Source organism: Mustela erminea, chromosome 11, assembly GCF_009829155.1.
Source record: "Mustela erminea isolate mMusErm1 chromosome 11, mMusErm1.Pri, whole genome shotgun sequence".
NCBI classification, from domain to species: Eukaryota; Metazoa; Chordata; class Mammalia; order Carnivora; family Mustelidae; genus Mustela; species Mustela erminea.
The window spans coordinates 6437339-6457891 of NC_045624.1; the positions used below are offsets into that span (position 1 = coordinate 6437339).

General features: G+C 53.4%; 1 protein-coding gene across 2 annotated transcripts; it reads right to left on the minus strand.

Annotated features, from left to right (window-relative positions):
* Nucleotides 1-312: 312 nt before the first annotated feature.
* Nucleotides 313-17315, minus strand: ZNF783 (zinc finger family member 783). 2 transcript variants are annotated; one of them, XM_032304844.1, is made up of 7 exons: nt 17148-17315; nt 14400-14798; nt 14186-14312; nt 13892-14020; nt 6164-6292; nt 5016-5108; nt 313-3152 (listed from the first exon to the last, which is right to left on the minus strand). In XM_032304844.1, the coding sequence occupies exons 1-7, from the start codon at nt 17169-17171 to the stop codon at nt 2314-2316; spliced, it is 1740 nt and encodes a 579-aa protein (XP_032160735.1). In that variant the 5' UTR covers nt 17172-17315; the 3' UTR covers nt 313-2313. The 2 variants fall into 2 exon arrangements, with proteins under 2 accessions (XP_032160735.1, XP_032160734.1); XM_032304843.1 differs by having other exon boundaries at nt 6107-6292.
* Between the last annotated feature and the right edge of the window lie 3238 nt (nt 17316-20553).

Here is a 20553-nt window from a genome sequence, read left to right on the forward strand (position 1 = left end):
TATTTATTGAGCACTGATGAAGGCAAAGGGCCGCCACCGTCACAGTTCCTAAGGGCCTGTTTCCAAACAAGGAAGCCAAGACACAGAGCTAGGAGCCAGTCGAAGGCCCAACGGGTTTCTAGCTGCCAGCTTCTGGAGCACCACTCTGCTCCCGCACCACGCTGCACGTGCCGGCTCCTTTCGGTGTGAAGAATGTTCTCTGAAAACCTGTCGAGTGCCAGGCAAGCTCATAAGGCCCAGCCAGGAACCAGCACCCTGAGTGCTTTGTTAGAAATGAGAGCGCCTGTGTCCAGCGATCACCTCTGGTTTGTACTATTGCTAGAGTACCCGTGTTTACACAGGACATTTAGCCTTAGGAAGGTCTAGGACTTTCGAGCCTTGAGGCATCCCCAGGGAACACCTGAGACTAACTCTTACAGGGAAGAGGAAGGCTCAGAGCAGCTCCATTTGCACCATATCCTGTATGAACACTTGGTGACAGCCCAGCCCTGACTTGGGGGGGGGGGGGGCTGGTGAGGGTTGGGGATGCCAGAGGAGACCAGCAAAATGCATAGCTGGGGAGGGTGGCAGCCCTTCCTCCCAAGCCCAGGGGAGCTTGGCTGGGCTCTCACCGACTTGCATACTCACTCTTGCCCCAGAGATGATGGCAATGTTCCCATCTGCCCCCAACTCTGTTCAGGACGTTGGGAGAGAGGAGAGGGTCAGAGGGACAAGAAGTGGCACAGCGAGGGACCCAGATGTCTGGAAGGAGGTCTGAATGCTGGCCACTTCACATAGTGCCAAAGCCAATAAGACAACAATCAAAATAGCTGAGGACACAGTACTCCAGTTTCAAATCGCCCAAACCAAGGGTTGCTCTCTAGGCAGCACCCAAAGTGGTGTGACCAAAGAGGCACAGATGCAAGCTGCCACCAAGACTTCTCCAGGATGCCTGACGCTATTGCTTGAAATCCTACGGTCCGAACCTCATTGCTTTGGTAAGAATTTGTTCCACTGACCTACAAAGGGCTCCTTGCGGATATAGCCCAACGGGAAAGTCTCACCTCGCTCTGCACCCGAGACCTTCCACTCACTCTAGAAAATAAAGGTCCTTCCTGAGGGATTCTGACTTGGGCAAAGAGCTGGAGATGAACATGGAAGAGAAGGGGGGCCCTGAACTTGAAAAGAGGATACAACCAGGCTTCCTATCTGCCCCACTGCTTCTTAATCTTTTGCGACCCCGAAAACGCTAAGGTGAGGTAGAATGCACCGGGGTCATTACCCCCTCTGACAGGTGAGGAACATGACACAGGAGGTGGTTAAAGAAACCCACCCCTGTCTCTTGGACTATCTCTGCTACCAGCCCCAAGTTCTTGAACATACCACTCCTTTAACATGACAGCTCAGGCCGCGGCAGCACAGGAGTCCAGCCTGGCTTCCCAGCCTCACCCACATCAGAAGCTTCCTCTCCGGGAGGAGCTTCCTGGGCTGGGTCTGCATCTCCCCCACCCCCTAAGTCCACAGACCGTGCATACCCATAACACTGAGACCTTGGGGGAAGTGTCCACCACTCCAGACCTGTTTCCCCTCTCAACTAACAACCAAAATCAATCATGGATGTTGGGATATTGGGAAGCACTCTGGGCCAAAGAATGCACACCCAGGAAGGCAGCCTGTGTCAGAGCAGCAGCCAAGCCCCCACCAATACCTGGGCTGATCTGGACAGCCCCTCCACCATCCCCACACACAAGGAGGTAGCAGAATAGTTCCTGCCCCTCAGGGCTCCTGGTCCCCTTTGCAACCACACGTAACCCTTAAAAAAACACTAAAAAAATTCCATAAGGAAGGGAAAAAAAGATTTCAAAATAACACAGTAGGAAAACTCAAATTTCCAGCGCCTACTCTTCAAACTGTCCACTCTGCTGTGACCTCTGTGTACATTAGGAACGGCAGGCACTCCGTGTCTCCATCGCCCGCTACTGGAAGGGCCACTATCTCCAGTGCCGGTCTCAGATACCCGCCACAGTCTCTCACCAAAAGTCGGCATCCTGTATGCTTTAAGGGATCCTTTCTAAGTCAGGAATGTAGAAAAGGCAGCGAAGAGTGACAAACTCAGAAAACAGGAAGTTGAGGTATCTGGTCATACACACACAGTTACCAAAAAGGCCACTGCTTCCCATCGGAATGAAAAAAAGCTCTCTCCAAAGCTATTCCAGAACTAGTCCAGAACGAGGAACCAGCACCAGGCACCGGGGGAAAGGCCCGAAGGCGGACAGGAGTCCTGCTGGGGGTGCCCCCGAGAGCCGGAGGGTGCCCCTACAGGCTCCTGGCCGCTCAGCCCTCCTCACTGTGGCTGGGCCGGGGTCGCGGGGGGGTCCGGGGGAGGGCCGGGGAAGTGGGGCAGGGCGGGCCCGCCTGGCCTCGGGTGTGAGTCTGCATGTGGACCGCCAGGTGGTGGTTCCGGTTGAAGGCGCGGCCGCACTGAGGGCACTGGTAGGGCCGCTCGCCCGTGTGGATGCGCTGGTGGCGGAAGAGGTCGGAGGGCCGGCGGAAGGCCTTGCCGCAGTAGGGACAGGCCGGCCAGCCCTGGCTGGTGCCCGTGTGCAGGCGCTGGTGCAGCAGCAGACTCTTCCGCTGCTGGAAGAAGCGCAGGCACTCGCTGCAGTGGTACAGCTTGCCCGCCGCCGGCCGCCGCGCCAGGAGGGAGCGGCCCGCCAGGGAGCGGCGGCCTCCGGGCTCCTCGGGGAGCCAGCGGATGACTGGGCCGGGCACCACCACCTCGCCTGGCTCCAGAGTGGAGGGGGCCTCCCCCCAGCCAGGGGGCGAGCTCCCCGGAGTCTCCCTGGGCTCCTCCTCCACGTGCGTCCGCTGGTGAATGGTCAGGTTAATCTTCAAGCGGAAACTCTGCCCACAGTCAGGGCAGGGGAAGGTCCGCTCTCGCCTGCGAGGGAGGATGCGGGGCGGCTCCCCCAGAGCTCCAGAGGCCCGCGTGTCCCCGGCCCGCACCCGTGGCACCCCTGCCGCACGCAGCCGACAGGGGCCCTCGGTCCTGCTCCTGGGCCCCTTGGCCATCCTACACACGGGCTGGCTGTGGGACTCGCCCAGGAAAAGCTGCTCGGGTATCATCTCGTCCTCGGACTGGGCTTCTGTCTTGATGACCACGCTGCCACCGCCTGGAGAAAGGAATCTCCATTGACTTCAAGCGGGCCACACTGGTGCCCACCGAGGCCACGCCACCCAGCCCGGGGCTCCAAGCACAGCCCTAGCCGGATCAGCACCCCCTGCTCCCGTCTTCACGGAGCCCTTTCTCCTGCAAGTTGCTCACAGCACACACACCAGCGACCCTTGGCCCTACGGAGCGGGCACTGTCGCCTGAGCAGCCCCCCACTGGCTGTTTGCTGTCACACGGCCCATTCCTGGAGGCCAAGCAATGGACATCAGGAGAAAGGAGACAAAGCCGCAAAACCAGGAGCCAGGGCGCCAGAGGTCAGAGGGCAGACGGCGTGAAAGCAAACAGGTAGGATGATGCGGGGGAGACCCTGCACTGAGATATGTTGGCCACACACCAACCCCCAGGAGTTCTGAGGACGTTAGTTCCCATCGGTGAATGACAGTGAGCCCTGGGGCCGCTGAGGCAGGTGAGGAGCCTCAGGCCCAGAGGAGGCCGGCGTTTCAGCCACACTCGGAGCTGCTCATCCAAGTAACAAATCCACCTGAGCATCAGCTCCCTGTCTGGCACCTGCTCTCCGGGGACAGGCGGGAGGCACGAGGACCTCGGCTTCCTGGCTGGACCTCAGTGTGAGTCAGCACTTGACTCGGAGATGGGACTGAGGCTGGGAACTGCCAGGACAGAGGAGAGAGCGGGGACTCGGAGGCAACACATGGGGCCTGGTGCTGGGAAGGAAGATCCCAGCCACAGGCCCTACCTGCAACACCGGCACTCTTGGAGATCCTTCACTGCTGTTCCCCTCTGGGCTTTTCTGGAATCAGCCCCGACTGGCTTCTCTGACCTCCCCCCGAGCCTAGCAGCTCAGACACTGCAACCCACGGTCTGTTCGAAGACTGACAGTGAACCTTACCCTCTGCCTATTAGAACGAAACCTTTAGCCCTTTACGAGCGATTTCCAGGTCCAGAGCAAGAGGGAGTTCACTTCTTGCTGAAGCATGAATTTAAATCCCACCCCAGAGACTCTGCTAACTGCCAAACCTTCCAGATCAGCACCTGATGTCAAGACCTCGGGGTTCTTTGCTCAAGTGCAGCTTCCCAGCAACCCTCACAAGTAACTCCGGACAAAACTTTGGTTTCTATGTTGGACATGACCCTGCAGTTTGTAATTTAGTCCCACAGCTACAGAATGAGTTAAGAGTCTCTAAGAAGCATCTGAACTTTGCATCTGAAGTGTTGCATTTAATGGGCTACCGTGGTATTCCTAAACTTGGGGATTAGTGTGGGTCTCCGGCCCTATTCCACGTGAAGGCCAAGGTTCCCAGACCTCTTCACCCGAAGCCCATCTCCAGCTTGGACGCCCACCAGGCCACAACCCCCAGGCGCCCACATCTCACCGCTGCCTCCCATCAAAGCAGGATGGAACCAGGTAAGAACTGGATCCCTTTCTCTCAGGGCAGAAAACCACCCCAAAGCTGGAATGGGCGATAATTGCTACATTTTTTCCTGTTCATCAGGGTGTAAGCCCGGTTTTGTGGCCTCTAGGCGGGGGACCTGAATTTAAATCATAGACCACCGCATACAAACTCTGAGACATCCGAGGCTGTGCGCCGGGACCATTCACAGGGTTGCCATGAGGCCCTTCTGTCACCAGACCCCGAACCTGGTGCGCGCAGCCTGTGTTCGAGCAGCACCTTCCCACCAGGCCAAACACGATGGGGGACGACCAGGACCTAGATGGTCGGGGTCGCAAAGAGCCCCAGGGCAAAAGGACCTGGGAAAGAGGCAGGGACCCCTAGGAAGAGGCACCTTCCCGGGGCCCACTGCGCCGCCTCCCACCCCACAGCCAAGGGCCCCTCCCGTCACTCACCTGGCCCCATGCCGGGCAGCCTCTCCCCGGGAGGGGATGTTGGAGACTCCCCACCTGAAAATTCTTGCTCCTGTTTAACCGCGGCTGGAGGCCCTGTGCGAGAGACACTGTGAGGGTCCTTCCCGACACCGGGCTCGTGCAGGACCGCACAGGCTCCAAGCAGAGCCGCATATGCTTGAACGCCTGCTCTGTCCAGAGGACTGCTCGCTCCATGGCCTCTGCTTCGGAGGCGAGAGGAAAGCCGTGAAGGCCATGCCCCCAGTTCCCACCTGGGCCAGCGCGGACAACTCCGTCACCCTCACGGACCGCCGAAGGACAGAGGGTTTGGGAAGGCCCCTGGGGCCCGGCGCCAGGTCTGCAGGGGAGCAGGGACAAAGAGAAGGTCCCTCTGCTTACACACTGGCTGGGCAGGAGGGCACCGGGGAGAGAGGGACAGTCACCCCGCCCCAGGGAGCTCATAGTCACTGGAGGGAAAGCAACCCAGACTGAAAAGTCAGGCCCGTGGGAACGAGGAGGAAGAGGAGGAAGAGGGCAGGAGAAGGCTCGCTAGCAAAGCCAGGCTGCAGCAGACCGCAGGGCTCTGGAGTAAATGCCACGGGTGAGGCCAAATGCCCTCCGAGTTGTGCTCTATTCTGTGAAAGGACGGACAGGAGCTTCCTTCACACACGAGCAGACAGAGAGCACTGGAAAGGCAGCCAGAAGCCAGAGGGTCCCCCACAGGCCTCCAGAGAGAGGACGTTTGCTGAGGAACGAATGCACATGGCAGCACCGTGCTAGGCCCAGAACACAGACCGCCCGGTTAACGGGACCATCGCAGGAAGCCGGAGGAGGCCCAGTACCCGCCTTCGTGTGCCCTTCCCCTCGCTCCAGCCCGGCCGGAGGGCCTGGCCCCTAGCAGGCCTCAGGAACCCACACTTTGGCTCAGCCCATTTTCTCCTGCGAAAAACGCCCTTCGTTCCCAGCTAAAATCTACGCTTCCTCCTCTAAGGCCTGTCGCAGGGTCCCCTTCCCAGGAAGCCCGTCCAGCTCGGCCAAGCCTGGTGCCCGTCATCTGTCCCCCCCTCACGCTTCAGCACGTTTCTCAGCAGCACCTGTCTGGTCGTGTGTCAAGATGCTCTTCGCACGGCGGCCCGGCGGCCCTCGCTCACCCGTGCTTGCTCTGGGGACGGTCACTCTCGTCTCGGAGTCTTGCTGGCGCCTGGTGACCTGCTCTTCTTTTGGTTCTTCCCGGGCAGGGCTGACGGGGCCGAGGTTGTGCTCTGGACGTGGAGGGACGCCTGGAAAATGCAACTCAGTGACGCCAAGGACAACACAGAGATCCCTCCCGGTGGCAGGAGCCTGTGGCGCAGGGCCGCCTGCGGTCACCGGGACTGGGGGGCATCAGGTCAAACACCGGCTGGGACATTTAAGTGGACTTCACGGATCCCTCGTGGCTAGAAGAGAAGGAAAAGAGGGCGCCTGGGTGGCTCAGTGGGTTAAGCCGCTGCCTTCGGCTCAGGTCATGATCTCAGGGTCCTGGGATCGAGTCCCGCATCGGGTTCTCTGCTCCGCGGGGAGCCTGCTTCCTCCTCTCTCTCTCTCTGCCTGCCTCTCTGCCTACTTGTGATCTCTCTGTGTCAAATGAATAAATAAAATCTTTAAAAAAAAAAAAAAAAAAAAAGAGAAGGAAAAGATACAGCACAGTAATGTCTGAGTGTACCAGACAAGTCGTGTGGCTTGTTAGGGCGTCCCGGCTCCGAACAACGCAACAGTGGCTTCCGGGCCCAAGTCCTGTGCCACCCTGATGTATAGGGATCCCCCTGGAAGCACCCCAAGATTCTCATCGGCGGTTCTGGGTAGGCCTAGGAATTACGCATTTCTTGAAAAATATTTTATTGTATTTGTTTTTAAAGATTTTACTTATTTGAGAGATCGAGACAGTGAGTGCGTGCACGCACGAGCAAGGGGAGGGGCAGAGGGAGAAGGAGAAGCAGGTTCCCCACTGAGCAGGGAGCCCGACGTGCGCCTTGATCCTGAGGTCCTAGGATCATGACCCGAGCCAAAAGCAGACGCTTAACCAACTAAGTTACACAGGTGCCCCTGCAGTTTTGGTTTTTTTTAAAGATGTAACATATCTGAGAGAGATATCATATCATGTGCGAACATGAGTAGGGAGAGGGAGAGACAGAGGGAGAGGGAGAGAGAGGGAGGGGGCAGAGAGAAGCAGGCTCCCTGCTGAGCACAGAGGCTGACACGGCACTCAATCCCAGGATCCTGAGATGATGACCCGAACCAAAGTCAGATGCATAACCGAACGAGCCACCTGGGCGCCCATTAGATGCATTTTAAAAAAGGTTCTAGGTCAAAAGAGATGAACACAGAGTTCACAGAGTTAGAAATTTAAATGGCCCATAAATAAAAGGATACTCAGCCCCCCTCATGTAAGAGAGGTATCATGAAAAATACACTGCTAATGGGGCGCCTGGGTGGCTCAGTCGTTAAGCATGTGTGCCTGGGTGGCTCAGTTGTTAAGCATGTGTCTTCGGCTCAGGTCATGATCCCAGGGTCCTGAGATCGAGCCCTGCATCGGGCTCCCTGTTCAGTAGGGAGCCTGCTTCTCCCTGCTATGCTTGCACACACTCTCTCTCTGTCAAATCAGTAAATAAAATCTTAAAAAAACAAAACAAAACAAAAAACACTGTTGGGGCACCTGGATGGCTCAGTCAGTTGGGAGCCCCGGGATCAAGTCCCACATCAGGCTCCCCAATCAGCAGGGAGTCTGCTTTTCCCTCTGACCCTCCCCCATCTTGAGCTCTTTCTCTCTCTCTCTCTCTCTCTCAAATAATTAAAATCTAAAAAAAACCAACTAAACAAACAACTGTTGCTGGGGTGCCGAGGGGCTCAGTCATTTAAGCATCTGCCTTCAGCTCAGGTCATGATCCCAGGGTCCTGAGATCAAGCCCTGCATTGGGCGCCCTGCTCAATGGGGAGTCTGCTTCTCCCTCTCCCTCTGCCACCCCACACCCTCATGCTCTCTCTCTCTCAAATAAATAAATGAAATCTTGGGGGGGGGGGGGAAAGATTAAATACCATGACCAAGTAGAGTGTATTCCTGGAATGCAATGTTAGTTCAGCATACGAAACAAAACCAACAGAACACACCACATTAACAGAATGAAGGGAAAACACCTCGGGAAAACATCTCAGTTAATGCAGAAAAAGCATCTGACAAAATTCAACACCCTTCCATGATAAAACCATTCAAAAGACCAGACACAGAAACTATCTCAACATAATAAAAGCCATATATGAAAAACCAACAGTGAACAGCACATTCAATGGTCAAAGAATGAAAGCTTTTCCCCTAAGATTAGGAACAAGGCAAAATGTCCACTTTTACCACCCATTCAACAAAGGACTGGAAGCCCTGGCCAGAGCAAGTTAACAAGAAACAAAAATAAATAAGATCCAAATTGGAAAGGAAGAAATAAAATTATCTCTTCAAAGATGAAATATGCAGAAAAGCCTAAAGATTCCACAAAGAACTGTAGGGACTAGCAAATTAATTCAACAAAGTAGCAGGACAAAAGTCAATATACAAAAATTAGTATTTCTATACACTAATAACAAGCAATTTGAAAAGAAAATTACAGAAACAATTCCACTTATAATAGTATCAAAAAGAATGAAAGCCTCAGGAATTATTTAACTGGGGCACCTGGGTGCCTCAGTGGGTTAAGCCTCTGCCTTTGGCTCAGGTCATGATCTCAGGGTCCTGGAATCAAGCCCCGCTTCGGGCTCTCTGTTCAGCAGGGAGCCTGCTTCCCCCCTCTCTCTGCCTGCCACTCTGCCTACTTGTGATCTCTGTCATTCTGCCAAATAAATAAATAAAATCTTTAAAAAAAAAAAAAAAACTATTTAACCAAGGAGGTGAAAGACCTTTACAACGAAAACTACAAAACACTGCAGAAAGAAACTAAAGGCATAATAAGTAAATGGAAACATACCATGTTCATGGATTGGAAGGCTTAATATTGTTTATATTAACTACCAAAGTGACCTACAGATTCAATGCAATCTCTATCAAAGTCTCAATGGCATTTTTTACAGAAAGAGAAAAACCCCATCCTAAAATTCATATGGAATCTCAAGGGACCCCAAAGAGTGAAAACAATATTAAGGAGGAAGAACAAAGCGGAATGACTTCCTAACTTCAAAACTTACAAAGACACTGTAATCGAAACAGTGTGGTAGTACTAGCATCAATAGAATAAATAAACAGAAGTCATAAACCTTCACATACCTAGTCAAGTGACATTTTAGAAGCATCTCAAGACCACTCAAAGGGGAATGGACAGTCTTTTCAACAAATGGTGCTGGGAAAACTGCATATCCACATGCAAAAGAGTAAAAGATCTTTATCTAACTCCATATATAAAAACTAACTCAAATGAATCAAAGATCTAAATGTAAGAGCTAAAACACAAAACTCTTAGAAGAGGGGCGCCTGGATGGCTCAATCAGTTGGGCATCTGTCTTTGGCTTAGGTCATGATCCTGGAGTCCTGGGATCGAGCCCCGCATAGGGCTCCTTGCTTATCAGGGAGCCTGTTTCTCCCTCTCCCCCTGCCCTGTCTTCCCCTGCATTGTGCTCTCTCATTCTCTGTCAAATAAATAAATAAAATCTTTTTTAAAAAATGATTATCTGTAGGGACAAGGGAATAAGAATGGAAATAAGACTTTCCTGAATGCATCCTTTTAAACCATTCTGACTTTGCAAACATAACATGCCTTATGTATTCAAAACATTAAATGAAAAGGTAAAAAGAGCCATTTCTAAACACCTAAAAATAGGGCCACCTGTGTGGCTCAGTCAGTTAATCCTCTGCCTTCAGCTGGGGTCATGATCCCAAGGTCCTGGGATAAGCCCCACACTTCTCTCTGCTCAGCAGGAGGCCTGCTTCTCCCTCTCTCTCTCCCTCTGCTTGTGCTTCTTCCTTGCTATGTCTCTCTCTGTCAAATAAATAAAATCTTTTAAAAAATTTGTTTAAATCTTTTTAAAATAAATAAATAATCTAAAAATAAATAGAAACAAATGAACTTAACTATATATCAATTTTGGTGACATAATCTCATAGAGAAAATAATTATTTCAAGTGACTTTAAAAGGCATTACTTCGGGGCCCCTGGGTGGCTCAGTTAAGCGTCTGCCTCTGGCTCAGGTCACTGTCCCAGGGTCCTGGGATTGAGCCCCGCATCAGGGTCCCTGCTCAGCAGGGAGCCTGCTTCTCCCTCTCCCACGCCCCCTGTTTGTTTTTCTTCTCTCACTGTGTCTCTGTCAAATGAATAAATAAATCTTTAAAAAAATAGAAGAAAATAAAAATAAAAGGCATTACTTTGTCTATAAGTCCTGAATGGAATATGTTCAGAGGACAAAAAGAGCTGCAGAAAAATTTCAGCCTTCAATCGAAAGTCTGTTTAAGATTTCCATGTAAAAGAAAAGTGATATTCAAGTATAAGATCAAAGAACATTAAATTTGAATAAGAAATATCACTATGAACTCGTGATATTTTCCCTTCCAAAAATACTTTTTTTTTAAAGATTTTATTTATCCACTTGACAGAGAAAGAGATCACAAGTAGGCAGAGAGGCAGGCAGAGAGAGGGGGAAGCAGGCTCCCCGCTGAGCAGAGAGCCCGATGCAGGGCTCCATCCCAGGACCCTGAGATCATGACCAGAGCCGAAGGCAGAGGCTTAACCCACTGAGCCACCCAGGCGCCCCCAAAATACATTATTTTCTAGGGCTCTCTGCTTGGTGGGGAGCCTGCTTCCCCCCTCTCTCTCTGCCTGCCTCTCTGCCTACTTGCGATCTCTGTCTGTCAAATAAATAAATAAAATCTTTTTTTTATTATATCTTTTTCTTTTTTTTTTTTTTTTTAGATTTTATTTATTTGTCAGAGAGAGAGAGGGAGAGAGAGCGAGCACAGGCAGACAGAGTGACAGGCAGAGGCAGAGGGAGAAGCAGGCTTCCTGCCAAGCAGGGAGCCCGATGTGGGACTCGATCCCAGGACGCTGGGATCATGACCTGAGCTGAAGGCAGCTGCTTAACCAACTGAGCCACCCAGGCGTCCATAAATAAATAAAATCTTTAAAAAAAATACATATATTCTAAAAAAATTAGCAATCACTAGCACTCATATTGAGGTATCCAAATATCATTTGCCACTGAACCAATACTCCTCGGAGAAATTTGTATTCCAGGTCTGAGGCAGGAAATACACTAGATGATTCTAGAACATCTTATGGTATCCGAAAGCCACTGAAGTCACATCAAAACGATCTCAGGGACAACTTGAAAGGGCTCCCATGAGCTAAAGATGGGACAATTTAAGCACAAAAATTAATGGCTGCAAACGATTGGCATATATAAAATATTTAAAAGTCTCTGAAGTCATTTAAAAAAGTCAGAAAAAAAAAAAAGCCAAGTACTGGTCACCTTTAAAGGCTCCTAAGGGAGTAACTTCACTGTGAAAACTGATAAAGAAAAAGAATTAAGCTTCTATCCTGCCTCTTCTGTACAGACTCTATTTCAGGGTAACTAAGAGTTGACTAGGGAAAGTACTGTTTGTAAAAGAATTTCACCGATGCAGTGCCCAAGTATGACAGACTCTCACCATTTTGCAACCCTAAGGGAATAACAAATCTGGGGAACAACGTTCAATGACCGGTAAAATCACCAGGTGAGAAGGTGATGGGGAGCTCTGTAACAGAAAACAGAGCCCAGGGTCTCCAGAAGGCACGAGGACGGAACCTCGGTGCCTCGAGCCGTGGGCCTGGCAGGGAGTACACGCCACCACCTCTGAAGCCATGTGGCCCGTGAGGTTGAACCTGAACCCAAAGAAGCCTCCTGATTTACCAGTTTAGAGGAAATGCAAGAAAGAGAAGAACAATAAATGACACCAAACCCAGAATACGGGAAATGATGGCATTTGAAAAGATAAACGACTTTACGGTGCGCCTGGGTGGCTCAGTAGGTTAAGCCTCTGCCTTCAGCTCAGGTCATGATGTCGGGGTCCTGGGATCGAGCCCCGCATCACGCTCTCTGCATGGTGGGGACTCTGCTTGGCCCTCTGCCTGCTGCTCCCCCTGCTTGTGTTCGCTCTCTCTCTCTCTCTGACAAATAAATAAAACCTTAAAAAAAAAAATAAATGACATTAGAATGTCAACAAGTAAATAATATTCAAGAGGGGGAGGGGAGGGTGGGCATGAACGGAGGTGCGGAGCGACAGAAGGCAGCAACGTGTGTGCCCAGGGAGGCAGTGCCGCAGGCCACAAGGTGGGGAAGCCGGAGCACGCGCCCGGTGACAGATGGCAGACTCGAAAGGTCGCACACAGTAGGACTCCATTCGCGTGCAATGTCCAGAACAGGCAAATCTAAGACACAAGAGGGCAGATGAGTAGTTGCCTTGGGCTGGGGAGCAGCGGGAGGGAAACAGGAAGTCAACACCACCGGGACGGGCTTCTCTTTGGCCGGCAAGGAAAGTTCCAGCTGTGGTGAGGGTACACAGCTGTGAGGAAGAGTGACACTGAGCTGTATACTCCAATCCGGGAACTGCCGGGGATGCTAACTTTATCTCAACAAGGCTGTTAAATTTGGGGCGGGAGGGGGGCTTTTTAGAAATCGAATGCCACAGGTGGACTTCGGTGTCCCCGCGTCAGGACCCGCCACCTACAGCCAACAGTTTTGAGACACTCGGGGAAAAGAGCACGCAGATGCGGGGCCGGTGTTCATCCGCTGCTTCCCACACTGGTAGGTCGGTTCCGCTCAGAGAGCGGGAAGAGACGGGAAGCCAACGCCCGATCGCCGCCCCACACGGGTGACGCTCACACGGACGTCTGGCACTCCTCCCTACCTCCATTTATTTTTTTAAATTTAACCTTTTAGGGCGCCTGGGTGGCTCAGTGGGTTAAGCCGCTGCCTTCGGCTCAGGTCATGATCTCAGGGTCCTGGGATCGAGTCCTACGTCAGGCTCTCTGCTCAGCGGGGAACCTGCTTCCTCCTCTCTCTCTGCCTGCCTCTCTGCCTGCTTGTGATTTCTCTCTGTCAAATAAATAAATAAGATCTTTAATAAATTAATTAATTAATTAATTAATTAATTTAACCTTTTAGGGGCGCCTGGGTGGCTCAGTGGGTTAAGCCGCTGCCTTCGGCTTGGGTCATGATCCCAGGCTCCTGGGATCGAGTCCCGCATCGGGCTCTCTGCTCAGCGGGGAACCTGCTTCCTCCTCTCTCTCTGCCTGCTTCTCTGCCTGCTTGTGATTTCTCTCTCTGTCAAATAAATAAATAAAATCTTAAAAAAAAAAAAAATTTAACCTTTTAAAGTCTCCCAGAAGACTCTGATATCAGAGTCAACTTGGGAACCGCAGGTCCCTTACCACACCAGCTGTGGGGACCAAGTCGGCCCTGGACGCCCCCCCGGGAGGCTCGTGTCCACACAGGGAAGCCGTAGGTGACACGGCATTTACAGCCGCAGGCTCACGTCGGGGAGCAGAGGAGGGGGCGAGCTAGAGGGGCGGCAGGAGAGCTGCTGCTGCTTGCCGGGTCACTGGTGGCCCTACGTCCCCACTTACACAGCACTCGGCAAGTGCTAGCCAGAGGCCTGCCGGGTCCCGGAGTCCTCACGACAACCACACAACGTCAGAACCGCTGGCCGCCCCGTTCAGAAGCCGAAACCCGACGGCTCTAAGCTCCGCCCCCACCCCAACTAGGCTGGCCTAGGACAGAGTGGGCCCCACTTTGGGTTGAGGGCCTGTGCCCCCTCCCGGGCTCAGGGCTAGCCTGGAAAGCCCAGGAGAGCAGTGCGGCCCACTCACTCCCCCGTCCAGCCCCCCACTCACCAGGGCTTGGCCTCCTTGGCTGGGCTACCTCCCTCCTGCTTCCCTCCTCCTGGCCCCACGGGCCTCCAGGACAAGGCTCCTCTCCCCTCTCCATCCGGGTCAGGATGTCTGGTTTGGAGATGGCATAATCTGCACACGGAACGGAAGGAGAGCTGGGTCAGGCCTGGACACGCGCCCCGCAGCTGCCCGCAGAGCTGGAGACACACTGAGAAGAACAGACGTCAATGCAAAGACGCAGACCGCTGGAGGCCGATCTGCGGACACAGACCCAGATCACCACCTCTGCAGCCTTACCCAGGGACACCAGCATCTCGTAGTTGCCCCGCATCACGTGCTTGTAGAGCTCCTTCTGCCACTCGTCCAGCTTGCCCCACTCTGGCTCAGAGAAATACACGGCCACGTCATCAAAGGTCACGGGTACCTGGAACCACAAGGGTCACGCATGCTCACCCACACACTTCCAGGCACGGTCCCTCGGGCTGTCCCACCCCAGGGGCCCGAGGGATACCTTGGGGGCCTCCCCCTTGCTGCCCGGGGGCAGGCGCAGGATCCAGAAATTTCGGTTCCTCAGCAGGTTCTCCATGTTCTCCAGCCGCCTCTGCAGCAGCCCGTACTCCTGCAGCAGGGTCCCCAGCACGGCCCACTTGCCCTCCAGCTGGTTCCCGAACTCCACGGCTGTCTTCTCGCAGTCCAGCAGCTTCTTCTCGGCCGTCCCCGCCCGCCCCTCCAGGGTCAGCAAGCGGGCCAGGCAGGAGTCCACCTTCTTCTCCAAGGCCTGGATGGCGGCCACCACCGTCCACAGTGTGATCTCCGTCGAGTACAGGTAAGAGTTCTCCGCGGCTGCTGGGGGTGACAGAGGAGGTGTCGAAGGGCTTTCGTCGTCTGTCTGCTTATCCCTCTCTGGAGCCTGGCCACAAGAAGAGAAAGGGGAGATGGTCTCTGAATGACCCCATCTACATGTGTACTTCAAAAAGCCTCACGATGACACCTGCCCAGGGAAGGCCCCCGCTGGGATCCTAAGGGCCAGGCAGGCAGGTGTCGAAGGGAGGCAGGGCCATCAGTGAAGGCAGGAAACACTGGCTGGACCAAGGCATTAGCAAGTGGAAAACGGGAGGAAACACACGGCCAAAGACAAAAGCATCTGCAGCTCTCGGGGGGCTTCCATCTTAGACCTTAGTCTCCTCCTCCTCCTCTGCAGACGAAGGGACAGGCCTGGAAGCACAGAGAACATGAGCTCTGCTGCCAGAGAGCCCAGGTCCAAGCAGCAAGCCCACCGCTCCCAAGCTGGCTGACTCTGGGCACCGTCTTCCCACACAGCTTTCAACTTCACTTCCACGTCTAGAAAACGGTACTCACAGGAGATGATCATGAGAATGAGCCAGTCTTTGTTGAAAGCACTTAGCCCACTGTCTAGCACGCGGTACATACTCAAGGCACGCAAGCCCCAAGTGGATTCCGCTAAGACGGTAACAGTAAGGATGCACACGAAGCTGCTGTGGATGGTTCTGGCTCAGGGACGTGGCAAGAAACGGATCCCCCTGGGCTTTTTTTCTCCATCTTTTTCATTCCACTGTCCTTCGGCACCTTGGAAAGAGCTTCCAGAGTGCCTCAACTCAGCCCGGTGCTGATGCACGAGCCGGAGCGTGTGCAACAGCCCAGTCCCAGGACCTGGTGCTAAAAGCCTTTTGGGGGGGCCTGGGTGTCTCAGCTGGTTAAGCTTCAGCCTGCGGCTCAGGTCATGATCCCAGAGTCCAGGGATCAAGGCCCGTGTCCGACTCCCTACTCAGCTGGGAGTCTGCTTCTCCCTCTCCTTTCTGCTCGTGCTCTCTCTTGCTATTTCTGTCTTTCGCAAATAAATAAATAAAATATTAAAAAGAAAAGAAAAGAAGGCAGGTATGCATCTGCCTGGGTTCTGGTTTGTTTCCCCCAGAAAGGACGTTCCCGAGGGTGTGTTTGATTCGCCACTGTATTCACAGCTCCTAAAAGAGTGCTAGCTGCTGAAAAGAATGAATGAATGACCCCACAATTAAACAACATTTATTCAGTAACAACTACTGGCCACCTGCCATTGTAAAGGGACCATGGGGGAATGCAGAAAAAATTATGTGGTTCTTCCTTCTCCAGGAGAAAAATTCTGTATAGAAGCAGAGTTGGGAGCAAATCATTCCTGTTGTAAAGTTTCTCGGCAATCTCAGGTACTGTAAGATGACAAAAGGAAAGGAGTAAACGGAAAGAAATGGTCAGAAAAAGTTCTGAGGGACTGGCCCCGGGTAGGTGGGAGCTGGTGATGTCACTAACGAAGTTCCAGAAATGCCCTGGGGGTGTATTCCCCAGGGGACAGGGCCACAAACCACAGTATTCCCACCCCCTTTCTCTCCCTGGCGCTCAGGGAATCCGAAGGGAAGCACACACCAAATTCATTAATTAAAGGTGGAGTGGAAGTTCCTCCTTTCAAAGGAGCCACAAAAATCAAGGTTTCAAAAACTTCACTGAGAGGTATTAATAATGGTAGAAACCATTTACTGAGCTCTGTTTGCAAGGGATTTTCTGGTGTATCAAAAATAGCCAAAAGATTCTTTTCTCGGAATTGGGCATACTGCGCATTACCGGCCAACAGTCTAAAATAATCCAAATAACCTAATCCAACATGCCAGTCTGAGAAAAAATCTACCTCTAGTCCCCCTCGAAAACAGCACTCGACACCTTTCTCTTCGGTAAATGTAGAACACCGGGGCCTTCATGAGAGTAATCCCGAAGTTCTGGCCTAGACGTCGCGCTGCGGCCAGACTCGGTGCGTGGCCTTGGGCCAGTCCCTTCCGGAGCCTCACACTCGCGCTGTCTGAAGCGCGTGGGGCTGCGCGACAGTCGTCCCTGCGTGCCTCCGACCAGACAATGGGCGGGGGTGGGGGGCAGGCGGGACGCACGGCCGGCCCGCTTCAGGGCAAGGCCTGTCATGTGAAGTGCCGCTAGGAAGCAGGGCCTGTCCCCCCACGTCGGGGCCGCCCCGCCGCGCCCCGCAGCCCAGCCTGCCGTTTGGGCCGCCCGCGCTGTCGACCCGAAAGCCCGGCCGGGACGCCAGACCCGGGGCGGCGGGGCGGACCGCGCCGGCGGGACGCGGCCGGCGCCAGCCTGGGCGGAGCAGGAGGCCGCGCGGCGGGGCCGCTCCACGGCTGCGGGGCGCCGACCCTCACGGCGGCGGCGGCGGCAGCGGCGGCGGCCCCAGGCCGTCTGGGCGTCCGCGGGCCGGGGCGCTTACCCGGGCGGGCGCCGCTTCGGCCATGGCTGCTCGCGTCCCTCACTCGGCGGCTGGCCTCGGCCTGGCCTGGCGGGCCTGGCGCAGCGCGCAGGCGGCGACGGAGGCGGAGCGGAGCCGCCCAGCCTCGGAGCTGCTGCCGGGCGGCCGCGAGCTGCGTCCGAGCCACGTGCCCCGTCGGCCCTTTAAACAAGAGCTGCGCTCGCGGCCGGGCACGAGGGCGCGCACAGCGCCCCCTGCAGCCCGAAGGACCGCACGTCCGCGGCCCGCGGCCTTCTGCGCGCGCCCGCCGGCCCTCGCGGCCTCGGGGGTCCCGGGTACGGAGGCCGCCCGCCCGCCCTGGCCTGGGCCGCGGGAGTGGACGCCGGCGCGGGCTCCCCGCAGGCCCCGGGCAGGGGCAGCTCGGGGGGCCCAGCCCTGGCCCCTAGCCCCCCTCCAGGACGCTTGGGCCCCAGCGTCCCACTTGGGAGGATCGAGTCAGGGAGCTAAGAAGCGGCCGTGCGGGACGCTGAGAAAACGTGGGAGTTCGCGTGTCGGGGCGGGGAAGGGCTGGCCTTGCCGGGGAATCAAGTGTCTGGAGCTTTCCGAAGGACCCAAGTGACTCGGTGTGGGTATACACGTTGCGCCGGGCGGGGTGGGGGTAGGGTGGGGCAGAGTTTAGAACTACTTGTTGCGCGCCTGGGGGACTCAGTCGGTTCCGCGGCTGCCTTCGGCTCAGGTCGTGATCCCAGGGTCCTAGGATGGAGCCCCACATCCGGCTCCCTGCTCAGCCGAGAGCCTGCTTCTCGCTCTCCTCCCTGCGTGTGCTCTCCCGTGCCATCTCTCTCTTAAATAAATAAAATCACTAATTAATTTTTAAAAAAAAAACACACACACACTTGTTTGGTTTTACAGAACAAATAGTCTCAAGAAAAATTTATTTCATTAAAAACAAAACAAAACAAAATCTCTCTCTCCCTTCCCCAAATCCCCTTTTGGGAATCTTGCGTCTCCTCCTCCTTCCCAGGGGACCTACTTCCCCAGCAGACACTCTGCTCAGGGTGCTTCGCAGCGTCCCCTGGAGCCTTCTAAGCCACACCCAGTCTTCACCTGGCCGTCAGCCACCAGGCGGGGATCTTCTATAGCTTTGGCTCCACGCGGAGCCAAATACAGCAAGAATAATCCAACACTTAATTCGGACCTTCACACTTCTCTAATAAACCACTCAAGCTAGGACCCATCTTCCTGATCTGTAACCTAAGAGCCTTATTTTGGAAAACCAGAGTTAACCACTAAATATAAAGTAAAACGTGCTATATGCCGTTTAAGCTTTATCTTCTATCTTTCCCACATTTCCCGTTCATCTTAGTCTCAGAGCCTAGAGCCTATAAACTCTTCCCAGGGGAAATTACTCTGCAGGTCTTTTTAGTATTTTCTCTTTTTGGAGGAAGGGGAGAAAATTATTTGCCCATATTTTTGATCCAAGCAAAGGCACGGTCAGCTGACATATAAGAAAGAAACTGATACCTTCTCCAAGTAAGGTGTGCCCCTAGACTTTAGGGCAAGCTTAGGAAGTTTAAGTAATACAGTCAATATGTAGATCATTTATTGTGGGGATCTCTGTTGAAATAACCCAACCTAATAACTTAACAAATGTGTGCTGAAAGCATCAAGAGCACCCTTAGGCTCTCAGGGGAGTTGATCAGACCAAAATATTAAGGATTATAAAATACTGGTAAGTTGGGGCGCCTGGGAGGCTCAGTGGGTTAAAGCCTCTGCCTTTGGCTCAGGTCATGATCTTGGGGTCCTGGGATCAAGCCCCACATCGGACTCTGCTCAGCGGGGAGCCTGCTTCCCCCCTCTCTCTGCCTGCCTCTCTGCCTACTTGTCATCTCTATCAAATAAATAAATAATCTTAAAAAAATACTGGTAAGTTGTGAGCTTATAAGATTCAATGCCCATTGCAAAGAGTCTGGAAAATGGATGGGAGAGAGAGAAAACACTAGTATTTAATAAGCTCTGTTCAGGAAAGAGTGCTCTAATTTTCACCACCTGTCTTGAATTTTTAGAAAGTTTCTGTAAGTCAGTGGTACTCAGACTTGAGTGTGCGTCACGCTTCCTGGTGTGCTGGTTACAACACAGACTGCTGGGCACCTGTATCAGAGTGTCCAGGTCTGAGGCTGGAGGGGGTGGCGATGGCCAGAACTTGGACTTCTGACTAGTTCCCAGGTGCTGCTGATTCTTCCGGCATGGTGATCGCGCTGTGAGAAATACTGTTTATCAGGTTCCTACAGCTGCCTGCCATTCCGATGCTCTCATTTTATAAATATTTTAAACAAAAAGCGCAAAATCTTTACCCCATAATGTGGCTTGCTGAGCAGACCAGCCCGGTATAGCTCGAATATAAACTACGATTACCTCCATCCTTATTTACTAATGTTTCCTGTGTTTGCTCTTTTCCTGGATGAGAACTCCCGAGCCTGAATACCTCCCAGGGCGCTGACGTTGCATTTCCAAAGTGAAGGCGCAGACCCTGGAGGAACAAGGGCGGCTCCACCAAGGCACAGGCCACTGAAACAGCCCATCACCATGCCTCTCCTGCAGAAGGGGGTATCGTCATTAGTCGAGGGTCCATGAACCACTATCTAGGGTCACTCAAGTGGGTTCAAGATGCTAAGGTACTGGTGTCCCCACCAGCACATCCCAGCCAAGAGACAGGGCAGCTCGAAGGGAGAATGCGTAGGACACCCCTCCTCCAATTTCCAGGCATTTAAGTTAGATTCGGAAGTGGACCCCCACAGAGTTATAAAGCATTAGGAAGGGAAGTCTTGGCAGAGAAAGACCAGAAGTATAACCAAGGCCCCCTTCCTCCAAGGAGCTTTCCCGAGTTCAGACAAGATTGAGCTCCCTATTCTGTGAATACCCGTGATACATGTTCATTCAACAAATATGGTGAGTACGTGCAAAGCCCCAGTGTGCAGAGCTGTGGAGTCTGGGTCCCTGTACGAAAATCATCACATCCTGTTGATTCCGCCTTGGTGGTCTTGTCCATCCAGCCTTGTCCATGGCTCTTTTCCCACGGCAGCTGCTCCCAGTCAAGCCCTCATTGGCTCTTGTGGGTCTCGTTCAGAAACCTAACATCCCCCAGCCCCAACCAAAAGCAAACCAAAAAAGCCACATGATAGAACTCTCATTAATGTTTCTAAATCACAGCTAGAATCAGGTCACCCTTTTGCTCAAAGTCTCGGCTCCCCATTACTAACTCAAAAAAATCCAAACTCCTTAGCCTGATTCCAACCCATCTTTCCAACCACGTCCCCCAATCCCCCTTCTCACATCCTAACCTCCAGCCAAATCAATGAATTACATGTATATGGCCAGAGCGTCTTTCTCTTCCTCTTGTAGCTCCAACTACAGTGTCCTTCTTCCC